Source organism: Anneissia japonica, unplaced genomic scaffold (assembly GCF_011630105.1).
Source record: "Anneissia japonica isolate Jap-2015-1 unplaced genomic scaffold, ASM1163010v1 scaffold287629_len218694_cov150, whole genome shotgun sequence".
Taxonomy (NCBI): domain Eukaryota; kingdom Metazoa; phylum Echinodermata; class Crinoidea; order Comatulida; family Comatulidae; genus Anneissia; species Anneissia japonica.
The window spans coordinates 16,733-33,605 of record NW_022755927.1 but is presented as its reverse complement, the minus strand read 5'-3'; the positions used below and the strand labels follow the sequence as shown (position 1 = coordinate 33,605).

The following is a 16,873-nucleotide window of genomic DNA, read 5'->3' as shown; positions in this document are numbered from 1 at the left end:
GCTTATGTTGCAATATATTGTTATGACTGATCTTACATATTTTTTATTGCCTCTAGAATGTTTCATCAATTATTATTTTACATTACTTCTTCCATTTAATTATTTAATTTCCATTCTTGTTAAAACATTATTACATTGATGAACACATCATATTTAATCACACCATACTGTATGTTGCTTATTGCATGAACCAAACTTGGTTCAATAATACGTAATGAAAGAAAGACACCCTTTTATAATGACACCCTGACTGACAATTCCTGATAAAGATACTCAGATAGACAAGTTCAGCAAAATCTCACATTGAGGTAAAAATATCTGCAATAAATACGTCAAAGGCACTTATAAAGACACCTGAATGACAGTTTCTGACACAGATGCACAGACAGACACCTCTGCAATAAATACCTCAAAGGCACTTATAAAGACATTCAGATGACAGAGTTCCTGACACAGATACCCAGACATATATGTCTGCACTAAATACCTTAAAGGCATATATAAAGATATCCAGATGACAGAGTTCCTGACACAGATAACCAGACAAACTCATCTGCAATAAATACCTCCAAGGCACTTTAAGACATCCAGATGACAGAGTTCCTGACACAGATAACCAGAAGAACTCATCTGCAATACCTCAGATGCAACTACAAAGACCCACTGGTGGCAAAGTTCCTAACATAGATTTCCAGACAATTGTTTTCTACAACACCTAAAATTAATTCGACATGAGGATTCTCAGACAAATATTCCTTGACTTCAATATCCTTACAAGCAACTTTCAAGTGCTTTTGAACACAGAAAAAAAATTCCTGATAAAAAATTTCCAGTCACTAATTTTAATTATTAATGGGCAAGATTTGTAAATTTTTCGATTTGCTGTCTGACTTTCAGAAAAAGAGCCAATACGATGTTTTCACAAATTGAATAAATAATTGGCAGACAAAATTAGTGTTTTTTGAACAGCATTGTTAAAAGGAAAATTGACATAGTTTAAATTTAAAGACAGAAATACCCATTTCCTAATTGTAATGTATATTAATGGAAATAAATGGGAGACTAGACTCCTCTCCAAGAGTGCATACCCCCGCCCACATCACAATTCTCGTCTGTATAAATTTTCCACACATATTGTCCCCATGCTCTCGGAATACTTGTTCATTATGACCGTGACCTTTGACCCTGACCTTAACCCTTCAGAATTTTATCACCTTCAGATCTTTGTCATGGAATATTGTGGAGTTTAAAGCGTTTCTGATAATAAATATGGCCTGTAGGCTGTTCAGAGATTAACGTACAAACAAATAAATAGGGGACTAAACATAACCTCATTGGCAGACTAATTACCTATTTGTCGTGTCTGCTGTTCAGAAATTAAAAAGAAGCTATAAAATGTGAGGACAATTGATCAATAATTAGTAGACAAAATTAAGATAGTGTTATCAAGTGTCACTTAATATTGAAATATAATGTAATGTTTGATATTGATAGTAGTTTTTTTCAGTATAAAAATACATTTGAATGTAAAACAAAACCACAATACCTCAAACAAAGACACCTCTGATGTCTATAGTATGAGAAACGTAGAGCCTGTTGACTGCGAACAGATTTTTAATTTATTGAAATGTTCTGAAATACCGTGAAAAATATTTTGCCAAGAAAATTGTACAAAAATGATAAAGATCCCAACCTGGAGAATGTATCTTTCTCGAGTGTCAATCAAAACTTGTCAACTGACCAATCAGGGCAGTAGTGGGGCGGGACTAAGTCAAAAGTCCATTCCTGGTACTGTTTTCTTGACACTTAACAGATGACATAATACGAAAACTCTGATAAAATTTTGTCATTTTAAAAGCAAAAATAACCAGATACTGACTAGCAGACAGACTGACTGACTGACTAACTTACTGATTGTTTAATATTGACATCTCTCAAGATAAAATGTAGAAATGAATATTATCGTAGCGAGACTCAAATCTCTTTGAGGAAGCATAGGTTGTGTTCTAAAACTTATGCATAAATGTACTATTATGCTATTAAAACAGAACCTCTATGAGACCACATATGTGGTTATTGATACAGTGTTCAACAGTAAGATAAGAGCCATAAAATGGTAGAAGAATCATTTAAATCCGACATTTCCTTAAGAAGTTACAAGCGTTTAAACATACAACTGCTTAAAGAACAATATTTGAGAAATCAGCCTTCAAAGTTTATGATTTCGGGCATTTCTCAGGCAGAAACCATCACCAAATTGTTAAAAATTGTTTTAACATTGGAAATGGGGAAAATAATAGCATAACATGATGTGTACATATATAAAGGTTAGTTTAGTGCAATAAAATAAATTTCAAAAAATGCGACATTCCAGCATTTTTTGCCCAATATCTCTGAAACAGGATTTGAAGACGAGCGACTGGTTTGGCTTGTCTTTGCCACACATTTTGTGTTCTAAAATTTCTGCATGAATGTGTAAACTTAAAACTTTTGACTACTGATTATAACAATAATAATAATTACAATAACCGAAAGGTCCACTGATTAATCCCACATAAGATATTATAATACATACGCCAAGTATCGAAATGATGACATAATTAATGTCGAAATGATGACATAATTAATGTCGAAATATTGAATCCCGACACGATGGCGTGCATTTCAATAATTACAATCGTAAAGAGAATGATAATGATTGAACAGTATGATCATTGATAAGTCTGGAGAATAAAAGCTATAGCCACACTATCAAATCTTTAATGACAAATAAACGTGATATGTCCATATTAGGATGTAATATGACATAATCAGGCCATAAAAAAAAATATATATTCTGATGTTGGCCACATTTTGAAAAATCCAAACAAATGGTTAGGTCGGTAGGAATTTTATTTTTTTATTTTTTTTATTTTTGCCTAAAAAGTAGAATAGACACAAAAATACAAGACCATTTTAAAATTTATATTGAAGAGCAAAATGATCCCATAACACTGTCGCATCACCTGCCGTCGCAAGATAAGCCTTTTCCAGCCTTTAAAGCCCATTGAAAAAATATTTTTTCGTTGTATTAAAAAAAAATAAATAAAAACTAAAATGCCGACCTTGAATTTTGGACATTTTGGGTCAGTCCTGCATGCCAACACAATATTTTTCTTCATAGGGTATATCACATAAATTTGTTGCATTAAATTTGATAGTGTAGACAAGCCTTAAAGGTGGGTATGTTTAATTTTCATTGTTCTTTACATTTTTATGAATACTTTTCTTAATTTGTCTTTTGTCACTTTTATGCTTGAATTTTCATTTCTTTTTCTTGTAGTTGTTTCCATTTTTATAAGCTTTTTTGAGATTATTTGAGATGCATGACACTGATACAGATGATGCTAAAAGAAACTCCAAGAATGTGACTTCTTTCATTAATATCGAATTAAATAGTTAAATATTTATTATTGTTGACATTCTTAAACTGGCTCTCACATATAACTTTATACTGATCTTTAAATACCTGTTGAAGATAAAAGTGTATTTTTTAAATTATATAAAACCCACACTTATCTTTATATACCTGTTGAAAATTTCAACATTTCTGAACAGAGAATGTGATTGTGCACCTGCGTGGTGGCACAGGTGGGAGCATTGTAATGCAGCAGAGAGAATGGTGGCACTGTAGAGATTGGTGGTATGGCAAACAGAAAGGGTGTAGTAGCGCAGGGTGTATGCAGCGCTACTAGTGTCAGTGGCGCGATAGTGTTAAGGTAGACAAAACATGGTGGCATGAAAGAGAATAACCTATCGGCAATCCAGCCCAATCTCCTAAAGCGCTGTCCAAAATACCTAAATATGGTCATGATTACATCACATCCTGGCCATATATAGGCACATCAAGACTATATATAGGCATACAACAGTTTTTTGTCAAAGATCAGTATATCAGTACAGGTGAGATAACCACTTTTGGAAGTATTGACATTTAAAAAAATAATGTCAGAAAAAAACTTCAAAACTGACCAAATTATTTTTAAATTCATCATTACTGTCACATCTCAATGAGTTTCTGTTAGTTGTTGTACAGGGTATGTGCTGTCTATCACAAACAGTCTTGCCTATCTTGGTTCATTCTGTCATTGCTTGCTCATCTCATCTTTATATAGGGTGGCGTCCCCCTGAAAGACAGCGTGCGAGACATGCTCATCAAGCATCACCTCTTCAGCTGGGATCTTTGAACTCTGACCTTTGACCTTTCACCCTCTTCAAGTCTTCACTGCACTTCAGCGTTCGGAGCACTATTACTGGAATTAATGTCACCTTCTTTAATTTTATTTCTCATTGATTTTATTTTTTTTTTTGCATATTCATTAAAATATTTGCATATCCACTGAAATGTTTGCTATGAAAAGTTATATCTTAAGTATAGGCTGGTTTGAAATTACATTTCACCATGTGTATTTTAATATCTGAATTTAAAATCCAACCACTTTTTTTTTTCTTACGTTGCTTTAAAAAATTCTGTTAACAATCTATTGCCTTAATATATTTATTCCAACTTGTTGGTTGTTTGTAAATGTATAAAAAAGAAAAAAATCTACTTTATATGTAATATTATCGTTTTATGAAATGTGAGAAATTTCAGATGGATAGAGCAAAAATAGCACAATTCATTGAAAGTTGATTTGTGAAATATATAGTAATGTAAGACATGAAACTAAGTGTGTGGTATATTATATACCTATATTTTTGGGATCATTTTTTGTATTTTCAAAGAAACACTCTTCATTTTTAGGTTCTAAGTCTTGATTTTTTTTAATGATATGCGGAAAGGACAGAGATTTTATAAAACCTTAAATTTATAAAAAGTTAAATAATATAAATTAATGTAAATTCCAATATAAATTAATATAGAAATTTATAGATAACAAATATAAAGTTCTATGAAATTATTTTACATTGTTTTTAATTAATTATTTCATTTAATCTTCATTTATTCATGTAATCTATATAGTAATTCATTCATGCATTTTTCTACCTAAATATGGTCATGATGACATCACATCATGACCATATATAGACACATCATATCATGGGCATACAAGTGTTTTTTATCAAAGAAAATTTGATAATCTGGAAAAAGCTTAAAGGCTCTTTATGATGCTAAGTTTCAAATACTTAAAGCAAGTTTTTAAGTGTAGGGCCTACTACACTTAAGTTACTGAAACATTGTATTTCCTGAAAAAGTATGACAATGTTTTTGTAACACCAAAATAGTACTTGCCTTTTATTAATGTTTAATGTTTATATTTCTAGCCTTGAAGCCCCATGTGTAAACTCCAATGAATACTACAGGTATTAACTTCTGTGCAATAAAGATAGTTCTTGCACTAGTATGCAGGGGGTGGGGGAACAACAGGGCCAAAATTTTCACCCACATCCAGACACTAATTTAAGTTGTCATACTAAAAAAAATTTTTTTTTTTGCCATTTCCATTAATTTTTTGCCATTAATTAATTATCATATATAATATTGTAGTCTAAAAGCACAAATTTTACCATTCTAAACCACAAAATGACTCTTTCATGAACCCACCAAGGTATTTAGTACCTTGCTGTGACAGGCCCAATTGGTTCCGACACCCCTGTCTGAATTGTTGGACCCATTGTCTGCAGATTTCTGGAGTAATATTAGATTGGATAGTATCATAAGATAATACTCAGGACACAGCACATTTAAAAGTACTGTAGTTTCAGTCATTTTAACACGATCTCTCAGAGCCATGAAGCATTTTGTTTGTAACCAGATATATAAAACGGATTGATGCATTTGAAATCTCATGTTATATGTAGGCTGAAACTAGTTTGAATGTGAAATACATAATACAGAGAGGGAAATATGTCTGTTTAGACACAAGTATTATGTGATTGTGTATTAGATGTCCACACTATGAAGTCCTATGTGGGAAAATACTGTGATTTGTCCATATCATGTACAGTATACTGTATATATGGGTATATCAGTAGGAGTAATAAAGTTTCTTTCTTTTAGGTTCATTTCCAAATTCAAGTCTTCCTCCATTTAAGACCACTTTTGGGACTGGTTTTTTCATGGTCTTTAGTAGCTTTGGTCTCTAATTAGAATAATAAAGATAAAAGACATTTGTTAATATGGGACCACAGAAAAGTGGTCTTAAATTGGAGGGGTCCTTAATTAGAGGGAGATTTGCATGTAAAATTTGAAATTTTGGCTGAGCCCATGGGAACCCATGGCAGCCACAATGCAGCGGCAATACCAACATGTTATGGATACATTGTCCCTTATCCTGGCTAAAGGCCTTTCATACAGAGCTCCAATTGCGGTAAGCATGCTGGCATTGGTTTCTGTCTTGAAAGGTCGATACGCCAATATGCTGGCCTGCTTTAGGCCAACTTGCACCCTAGTAATATTGTAACGGTTTACTGGCTTGCTCTGTCTGAAAGTGTCTACTCGATATTGCAGCGTGTGCATTTATGCAAACACTCCGGTCTAAATGCTCACCAAGTGTGGAAAAAGCTAAAACTTTCGTCGCACTTGCAACAGTTCTGATGCAGGTTATTTATTTTTTCTTCTTCTTCAGTAACAAAATTCAAAACCTGATAGTAATTTGTGGTGCATCTCATCTCTGAGCTTTAACTGTAGACCGCACAATGTAACACAATTTGCCAATAGCTGGCTCTAATTAATGTATAAATGAAATTTATAGAGGCACATTCTCCAACTCCAGGCAAATGATATAGCCTAAAATTACACAAAGCCTTGAAAATGGCTTATAGTTTCTATTGTGGTCCAACTGATTAATTAATACCTTGTAAAATATGCATTCCTGTATTCTAACTACATTCCTTTTCACATTAAAAATAAATATGTCATAAATATTATTATAATAAATTAATTAAATTCAGAGATAAATTAATAAAAAATTAGTAATTAAGATTATATAGTAACATTCTGAGGGTAGACAGTCCAGTGCAATATTAAAGATATCTTTATTAAATGATGTAACTCCAATATACAGGAGGCAATCAGTAAAGAATAAATGATAATGATTCTTATATAAATTACAAAAACAATTATCTAAATGATATTAAAGAAAATTCTCTAATTTAGTTGACTACTCTGAAAAGATTCATACACATAATTATATGTTGTTAATTATTATTATTATTATTATTATTTTATTACTTTTTATAATAATATATTGTTATTAATATTGTTTATTATTATTATTATTACATAGTTTAGAAATATAGTATTATTTAATATTATTATATAGTTATTTGAGAAAAATGTAATGTTCTATATGTGTATATGAATAAGTGTTTTTTATGTGGTCTTGAGTGTATTCTTGAAATAGATATTTTTTTATGAAGTCAGAGACCATCCCTTCAACTGCTAAGACTCCTCTATGTGCTTCTAATGTAGGGGTTCTGAACTGTCGGCTCGCTGGCCATTTCCATCCCACAAGTGTATGTTATGCTGGCCGCAATAAAAATCCTAAAAAAGAGAATAAAAATAATAATTTTAATAAAAATTTAACCACTATTATAGAAACAATTCACATTACATTACCAATATTGCTTTCATTTGGTAGGAGGGAGTGGCCAGCGCCCTCTAGACCTGACCTCCATTAGGGAGCTTTCGTTTGCACGACGACATGAGGACGTAGAACGTAATATCACTAAAAGTCATCTATGCATGCGAGAACGTTAAGTTCCCATCGCATCAATTCTAGGACGCAATTTGGCCAAATCTACGTATGCAGAGAACGTAGGATGCCCATTAGGACGGTCACGCATGAGTGATTCCGTTCTAGCAAATTAAAGTTCCCTATAGTACCTCAATGATCCGATATCTACTAATTATTTACTAACAAAATGGAAAAAAATGAAAAAAATTTCCCCCCTCCCACAAAAAAAAGAAAATTATAAATTTTTTTTTTCCTCCAATTTTTTTTTTTTTTTTTTTTAAATATATATTTTTTCAATACCATAGAAAACATGTGCGTGAGGAAGGTAAACTAATAATTTTTTTTAAATGGGCATTATCAATTGTTTCCCTGAAACACTATGCATAGCAAAGTATAATTAGATGCATAATGAGAAAGCTCATAAACAGACCTCCCGGAATAAGTGACTTCTTCCAACGTGGGACCCCTCATACCTTCAAATGTATTTAATCCACAGACTTGGCCCCTGTTGTAATGCAATTGAAAACACCTGCTTAAATTTTCACAATTATTACTATAACTGAGTTTTTTGAGAGTTTTATTTTACCACATGGTTGTTGAAAACTCTTATTATTTCTATCTTAAAAAATCTCTCTTTTTGTTTAAATTATCCCACCAAACAGTTTAGTTCCTGTGAGTAGCAATGTGTAATTCTTTTCAATGCTTAAATTCTTTCTGTTTTTTTTTTGTTTTTTTTTGTAATTTAATACTACAATGGTTTTTCATGCTAATAATATTACTTCTGGTGTTAAATTTTGTCTTTCATCTATTTTATTTCTTCCAACAAACCTTTATCTTATAATTTATAATTATTTTAATTATTGTAATTGTACATAAAAAGGAGTATTAATTTAGACATATTTATGAAATGTTTTAAAAATAGTCTTGTTTCAGTGTATCTGGTATTTAGTGTGGTTTTTGTTGATGAAATAATTGTTGATAAAGTTATGTCAAATTCCTTAATCTCAGTAGTAATTTATGTACTATTTATTTATGTAAAATAAAGTCTTTCAGAGTTACAAATGAATTAATTTCACTCCATAATTGCTTGTAACTTTAAACATTCTTTTTTTTGTTTATATTTACCTTGTAATGTGTTGGTGCATTGTGAATGAATAAACCGAATAATAAAAGTAAAATGAGAACTATTGGTTTCTGGGAATTTGTACACTGCAAATGATTTGAGTGCTTCTTAAATCATGGCTTCCATACAATCACTACACGCTATCACCACAGCTTTCGGTGATGCTGATTGGTCTCTCGAATTGGGAGCATTCCCACTTACATTGGGGACTGCCACGTGGTACAATGATTACACTGTAAACAATGTAGCGATTTTAAGAAAATGGTAGGACGTAGAACGTCACAAACCCCGGTATTCTTTAGAACAAACTTTAGTTGTACAGTAGTTCGAGCTAAAACTTAAAAGTTACGTCATTTCGTATTCGTAAAACAAACTTCAATTAGCACTACGCTAACCTCTTCTAAAATGATATCTCCGCAGGCTGATTTTTTTAGTCAGCCTAGGGTCAGACTAATTCCCCGACTTAAACTATTTACCCCACTAAAAACTAAAAATGTTTTTTGTAACTCACGGTAGATTGAACAGAATAAAAACGATTGTATATGTAGGTCTGATATATCTTCGGTGTGTTAAACAAAAAGGGACATAAAATTTCGCTTCAAATTGGTGAAATTAACATTGTGATAGCCACATGTGATAGTTCCTGATTTGCACGAAATTCCAAAGAAAGCAAATTTCCAGTGGCTTCAAAATCTCTATCGTTATATGTTAATGACTAATATAGTTATTACTATAGGAAATTAATTAAGCGAATGATTATCTATTATGAATTATGAGGAAATATGTTTTTGAACGGCAGGCGGCAGTTTAATATTCATCCGTGTAACCGGATCTACTAAATTTCGTCTGTTATTAAAATGAGCTCTTTTTATTTGTTAGTTTAATAGTCGTTTGTTGCCAGCTAGCTGTCTTCAGCTGAACTAAAACTAGGACTTGATGTAGAAATAGTTAGAACTTCCACTACGTTATTTATGATTACAAATTTAAGTTTAAGTTGCAACTAGGACTAAATGAAGTTCTAGTTCGAAGTTCGACTAAAGTAGGTTTTAAGAATACGGGCGTTAGAAGTCCTCTGAGAAAGTTCTCGTCGCATAGATTCTAAGACATAATAGGTAGTTTTCGCCGCACAACGTTAACCTTAACGTATGACATCATAATTTATTCATCTTGTGTTGCGGAGTACGTAAATTTCAGGATTTTACGTGCTCGACGTACCTTAGTTACGGGTTTACGCGTGCGTATTAGATTCGTTTACAAAAAGGGGCGGAGCAATTGTGTTGCATGTTAAGGTTAATGTTGGGCGGTGAAAACTACCTAATTTGGCCTAATGTACGTTGTGCAGAGAACGTAGAACAGTCATGCATGAGTGAATCTTTTCTAGTATCACATCGTCGCGCAAATCTCCCTATTATAATTCACTTGGCGCATGGGATATTGAGAGGTGCCTTCCATTTTATGTGGTTCACATTGGAATGGACCAACTGAGAAGTACTTTATAACCTTGGTCCCAGTTTCCTTATCTGTTCTTGTGTTTTTGCTGGATGTTTGAAATATTCACTTAAAAATGATGAATCTGTAATCAGAAACATTTGGCAGTTTTCTTGCCTACAGGACTTGGACCTGAACATGAAGTTTATGACTATTACCGTAAATAAAAGTCACTCTCAAAACAAATTGACCTAATGATAAAGATTAAATAATAATATATGAGATATTTATAGCACTCATATATATTTTACAGAAATGCTTAAGGCATTTGAGAAAACAGAAAACAGCAGAAAAAAAAAATTACCCAAAAACATATAGTAATTTTCCAAATTGTAAGATAATTTGATTCAAGATTCAAAATTGAATTGTTTATTGCTACTTGGGCCATCGAGGGTAATTATCTGCTATCGGAATTAATCATATATAAAATAATCAGAATTACATTATAATTACGCCATCTTTTTAAGCGAGGGTCAGGTCGTAAGCGAGACTAAAATCATATGGCAAGAGAGATGAATGACCACCTAATCTGTTTGTTCCTTGCTTGGTTATTTGGATCGTCATGGTTGCTCATACTGTGAGTTATGATTCCTAAATTATTTTTATTCCGATGATGGGAGGCACGAGCAGGTCCTAATAAAAAGGAAGAATGGCGAGAATGAGTAGTAGAGCATGAGCGACGTACTGGGGGAGGAGAGAAGCGTATAAATGTGTGATCTGGGGTGGATGCAGGGTTGGTGGTAGGGGAAGTGTGAGAGTTCACACCATTTGAGCCCCACCATGCTTGAGGTTGAGCTAAAAAAAATTTTATAGTATAGACCTCTAAGGTGATAGTAACGTCTGCACCCTCTCTGCATCTCCCCCATGTTCTGGACTTTATATGAAGAAAATAAATGATGAAGAATATCTGCCTAGATTCAAATGGAGTTATATTGAATATAATTGAGACCAAGGCTATGGTATATGAATATATTCATCCTACAATGAAAATCTAATCATCCTTAAATTTCTTCCTTGATTGACTGTTATAACTGCGCATATTTACAATTATATCTATAATTATATGAGCTCATTTTTTTTTGTTTTTTTTGTGGTTTTTCCATTTATTGTCAATTAATTTTGTGACTATACGCAATCGTGAAAAGTTTAATTTTGTGAATAGACGATACCAAGGTTGTGTGCCTCGTTTAATATGTAATGGTAATGCTGTTTCGATTGTTCTACATTCTAGTTACCAGTTATTATATTAATATTGAACAGAAAAAGAATGTCAGTCCATGTTACCTTGTTTATGAGTTGTATGCATTATCATGTGTATTAATAATAAATGTAGTTTGAGGTAATTCATCGTATTTAGCCGATGGCGGTGTTATTTTTACAATACTTTTAATTTTTAATATGATTGCTGCACGCAATCATTATTTCTATTTTCTTTTATCATGGTTTTTTTTGCTGCAGACTTTGTTTAATCTTAAGACAATTTCTTATTGTATTGCTTTTGTGTAGCCATAGTCAACTAGTAATTTTCTTGAATTAATGGAGTTGTAATCTTTATATAAGCAGTGGCTATTACACCAGTATTAAACCAATTCCTAATTCTGATTGGCTGTTATTGTATGTATAAATGTGTGATTAGAACAGCATCCAATCATAATTAGGAATTGGTTTAATCAAGGACCCATAGGTCCATGGTGTCAGACTGGTCCCCGTAGGGGTGGTGTTTAATAACAAAAATGCATATTGAAGTATATTTATTGTTTTTTTAAAAATAATTTTTATGATTTAAATCATTGTTTTAATTTTTATTTAAAGAAAAATTAATTAGCTGTGACTTAATCATAAATACATTTATTTATTCAGCTATAAAGTTATAATAATACAGTAATAAATATGTATGCATTTTTAAATCTTACAATTTCTTTCTAAAATACAAACATTTCAAACATTACTGTCAATACATTAGAATAAATATTTTTATAGGATTGTAAATATCGACAATTCTTCCCTTCTTTAGGGGGATGCAGGGGTTGGTACGTGCACACCCCCAAAAAACAAAAAAAGAAAGAAAGAAAACCCCCAAAAAATGCACCCACCAATGTCTTAACATTTCTCCCCAAGAGTACAAGACGGTGCATGCCTGGTAGTTTCAAACTCCAAAGCACTATTGCATGAACATTATGGGTTTCATTCCAGGGGCTCAATATGTGTTCTATAGGGGTGTGTTTGATCTAACAATGTGGAATGCATAGGAATTTTGGCATGGTCCTATATAAGACCCATATTATTATTGTCATAAAAGTTGTTTACCAATCAGTGGAATTCTAAAGTGTTACTTTTTATTATTGGGTGTGCAGATGAATAACTATAGTTTTTAAACGACAAGGAGGGTTTTACTAGAAGGGAGCCAAAAATTAATTATATTTGCAGTTAAATTGCTAAATTTAAACCAGAGAGCAGCTTAGCACTGTTGGCTAAACTGATGGTAGCCACTGTGTTCGTGCTGAACCGTGGCAATTTCTATGTCTCTGGTTCAATTCTCATCGCTGCTTGCCTTGTGTTTAAGCTGTTGGAGGGCTGAAATGCAAGTTATGATAGTGCATCGTCTTTCGGATGAGACGTTTAAGCCGTTGGTCCTGTGTACACTAAGGCCTTTGTGCATGTTAAAGAACGCAGTACAGAAAAGGTAGGGGATTGTCTCCCAGCGTACTGCTCAATCACCACCAGAAGGACCCCACTGCAGTGGAAATAGACTTTCGTGGTTTATCCTGGGTGTTTACACCGAATAAGTCCATCAATCCATGCATCACACACTGGTGCTTATAAATAAAATTTTCTCATTCATAATGGCCGTAGTCGACTGGTCATTGTTCATTAAAACACGCCCATCTGTGCAGTGGTAAAATCCTACTTATGAAGACGACCAGTCGAATAGAAAACTGCTAAATGCTTGACAAAACAAAATGGCTACATAGTTACCGCGATATACGCTACGTAATCAAGATTGCTTCGGCTTGTACGTGGCAGTTTGGATTTTTTGTAAAAAATGTTTTCATCCAGTTTTTTAATTCTGTTAGCTTACAATTATTTTTGACTTAATGTCGGTAAATATTATAATTTTTATTTTCTGAAATTTAATCTGAATTATATTAACGCAAATGTTGTTGCTAATCTGACCAATCGGCCATATGTTTGTTTTGGTCACATGGATAACTTAACGCTGATTAACGCACTTTTGTTTCATTGTCAACGAAGTCAATTTTACGAACCAGTCGAATGAAAATAATACTCAACGAAAAATCGTAGTCAATGAAATGAACCAGTCGATAAGCCTTATCTTTTCTACTAATTTTTTACCAGCTTAGATCCTCTCATATTTGTTTTACTTTGGTCATGTTCCTACTAAATCCTCCATGGTTCCTACATTCATCAGAGTTTTTAATAATTCATTAGTTGGTCAACACAGTAAGGGGATTGTTAAAAGTGCCATTATCTTCCATTGTTCCTTAAGCTTTGTTTATACTATCAAATTACATCAAAAAGCATCACATAAAATTTGATAGAACATAGAGTTGAACATGTTAGCCATTGTGTGTGCGCTGAACTGTGGAGATCTCTAGGTCCCCGGTTCAATTACCATTGCTGCCTCTCCTTGTCTTTCAGTGCAGCTTGACGGCTGAAATACAAGTTAAAATAGCGCACCGTCTTTCGGATGAGACATTTAACCTGTGTGCATTTATGACCCATGGGCACGTTAAAGAATGCAGTCTCTCTTCGGAAATGAGAGGGGATTATGTCCCGGTGTATTGCCCAATCACCACCAGAAGGACCCCACTGGAAATAAGTCTTCTTCGAGACTTTCATAGGCTATCCTTGGTGTTTACTCAATTTAATGATGATATGTGATATGACGTCATCATACCATATATGGGCACATCAAACTTTTTAAAATAATAATAACGATATTTAAAGCGCAACATCACCACCAAAATACATAAAATTTGATAGTGTAGACAAACCTCTATATATTATGATAATGATGATGAAAATGAAATTCTAGAAAGCAAACGAGACAATGTGAAGGGTTCTTGTATTCTATGAGATTATAAAAGATTAGTCTTTGAATGAAAGGAAAATCCACCTCTATTTCATGTGGGGGAAGATAATATTATACACCCACTTCCCGTTTTATTAATGGTGTTTAGCAGACAGGCGCAACCAAGAACTGCATATTTTTTATATTAAAAAAATCATCTGTTCAAACAGAAATATAGATTTAAGTTTTATGAATGCCTTAGGGAAACAATTTAATTTTGTGTTTTGAATATATCGTGTTATTATTATTATTTCAATTATCGATTCAAGTTTTATGTTATTGTAATTTTGTTGTTTAGCAACTACAGAAAGAATGTTTTTTTTTGTTTTTTTTGTTTTTTTAATTTTTTTTTATGAGGTGTGGACACAGCTAAGCCCACATTATAAAGCTAATCGTCAGGAATTTAGGTTTTTGCCTCCCACTATAAGTCGATGTTTGGATTGGATGGGATTTGATGAGGTCCAGTTTACATTTTTAATCGCATTATTTGACTAACTAGTTCAGGCTAAAGCTCACCGTAACGCCACTAAATTGTTTAAGTGGTGCTGAGGGCCGGCGAGTTGTTTCCGACCCTTTAATAGCCTCCCTAGTCTTCTGGTCAAGTTTACATTTAATTGAGAATTAACAGCATCAGATATTTGTCTAGGTCTTAACTAGTCCAGGTTAAAGTTAATCCTAGAGTTAGTCCATTCTCATGTATATGGACATATAAATTTAAAGGATTACTGGCAAGATACACATATCAAGTCAAGTTTAAATTTAATCGCGGATTAAGAGCATTAGACTTAAGGCTAGGACAAAATAGTCTAGACTAAATTAATCATAGATTATTAGTCCACTCTCGAGTATATTATAATGGACCGTTAAGTTTAAGGGATTACTGCCTAGTGCGTATATCAAGTCAAGTTTACATTTACTCGCGGATTAACAGCATCATACTTTGGTCCGGGAATAACTAATTTTAGTCCAGACTAAAGTTAATCATTCATTCATTCATGGATTTTTATTCAATATAAAAAATTACAAGCAGAAAAGTTAAAATTAAAATTTTTAAACATGGATAAGCGCCAACCGCTTCCACCGAATGCGTGTATCAAGTCAAATTTAAATTTAATCGCGGATTATCACCATCGAGTCTTTTAACAGCATCGGACTTCAGCCTTGACTAGATTAAAGTTAATCTTGAGTATAATAGACCCTCTTTAAGGGATTACTGTCGAGTGGGTGTATCAAGTCAAGTTTATATTTATTTGCGGATTAACAGCATCCGACTTTAGTCTGGGAATAGCTAAAGTTAGGCCTAATCATGACTCCCGATTACTTTTCATATTAGCATCAAATGGACCTTTCTGCAAGAAAGGGCCCTTTGATGTTGTTGCTTATGGAGTTTTCGCGCGGCTTACGAAAACAATACGGTAACAAATACGTTGACGTCATAAAATTTCTAGACAACCCCTCCCATTCAGTAGGATATCTGTCACAACAGGCGCGTCGGAAGCTATTTTTATTGGTCTGGCCAAATATACACAATCACCATTGCATTAATATGACTTGTTTTTATTAGTTTTGTCTTTGTAGCTCAAAACACGCACTATTCTATTACGTCAATCATTCATACTTGTACTAAATATATCGATTAACCATTCATGTTTTATCATTTATATTTGTCACCATGGGTTAATATTAACGTACGTACAAGCAATAGTAGTTAATAAACATTGCTTTAACAGTAGAAATAATATTTTGAAAATTATGTTTTACCATGTACCGGCCTGCTCAGTATATTGAAAAAAATACTCTAAAAAAATTGACGCGTGTTCGTCTCGAACCAGGGCCATAGCTCAGCTACGGGTTGTACGCATGTATATTGGGCGGCCTGGGCCATGTCATAGTAGGGATTTTTTTAATGAAAAAATTGAAAATCGATCAGTTTAATTGATTAATAAATATATCTAGCAGTTATTAAGTATCTAATAAAAATTGCTGATTTTCCTTAGCGTGTGCCCTACCACCCTGACTGGAGCCGTTGTAGGGCCGGAGTTGAACCCCTGTAGAAACGTACAGTAGCTTATTCTAATATTGACCCTCCACCCGAAGTTGATTCCCCTGATTCCTATTGCGTATTTATCACCTGGTAGATCTTTCCATATGATGGGAATACCATACATGGTCCTCCTGCCATTAATAAACCGAAAGTTTACTAGATACAGTAGTAACATTAAATGATAATATTATTTATACCAGCAGTCTGTTATTTGAAAATATAACGTATACACCTTGCTTAATTCAAAAGCCATTTAATTGGTTTACTAAATAATGCATATTAAGTATCTAATAAAAATTGCTGATTTTCCTTAGCGTGTGCCCTACCACCCTGACTGGAGCCGTTGTAGGGCCGGAGTTGAACCCCTGTAGAAACGTACAGTAGCTTATTCTAATATTGACCCTCCA

General features: G+C 33.1%; 1 protein-coding gene across 6 annotated transcripts in view; it reads left to right on the top strand.

Moving 5' to 3' along the window:
* The window catches only part of LOC117123795 (small G protein signaling modulator 3 homolog), a 68,796-nt gene that overhangs the window by 50,339 nt on the left and 1,584 nt on the right, over window positions 1-16,873 (top strand). Inside the window, exon 23 of one of the 6 annotated variants that reach the window (XM_033269814.1) lies at window positions 4,155-8,913. The exons of 4 other annotated variants lie outside the window; for them this stretch is intronic. In XM_033269814.1, coding sequence (XP_033125705.1) covers window positions 4,155-4,226 — 72 coding nt within the window. In that variant the 3' untranslated portion in view covers window positions 4,227-8,913. Of the gene's footprint in view, window positions 1-4,154; window positions 8,914-16,873 lie in introns of those variants that run through there. One more of the 6 variants, XM_033269819.1, reaches the window with a different exon arrangement.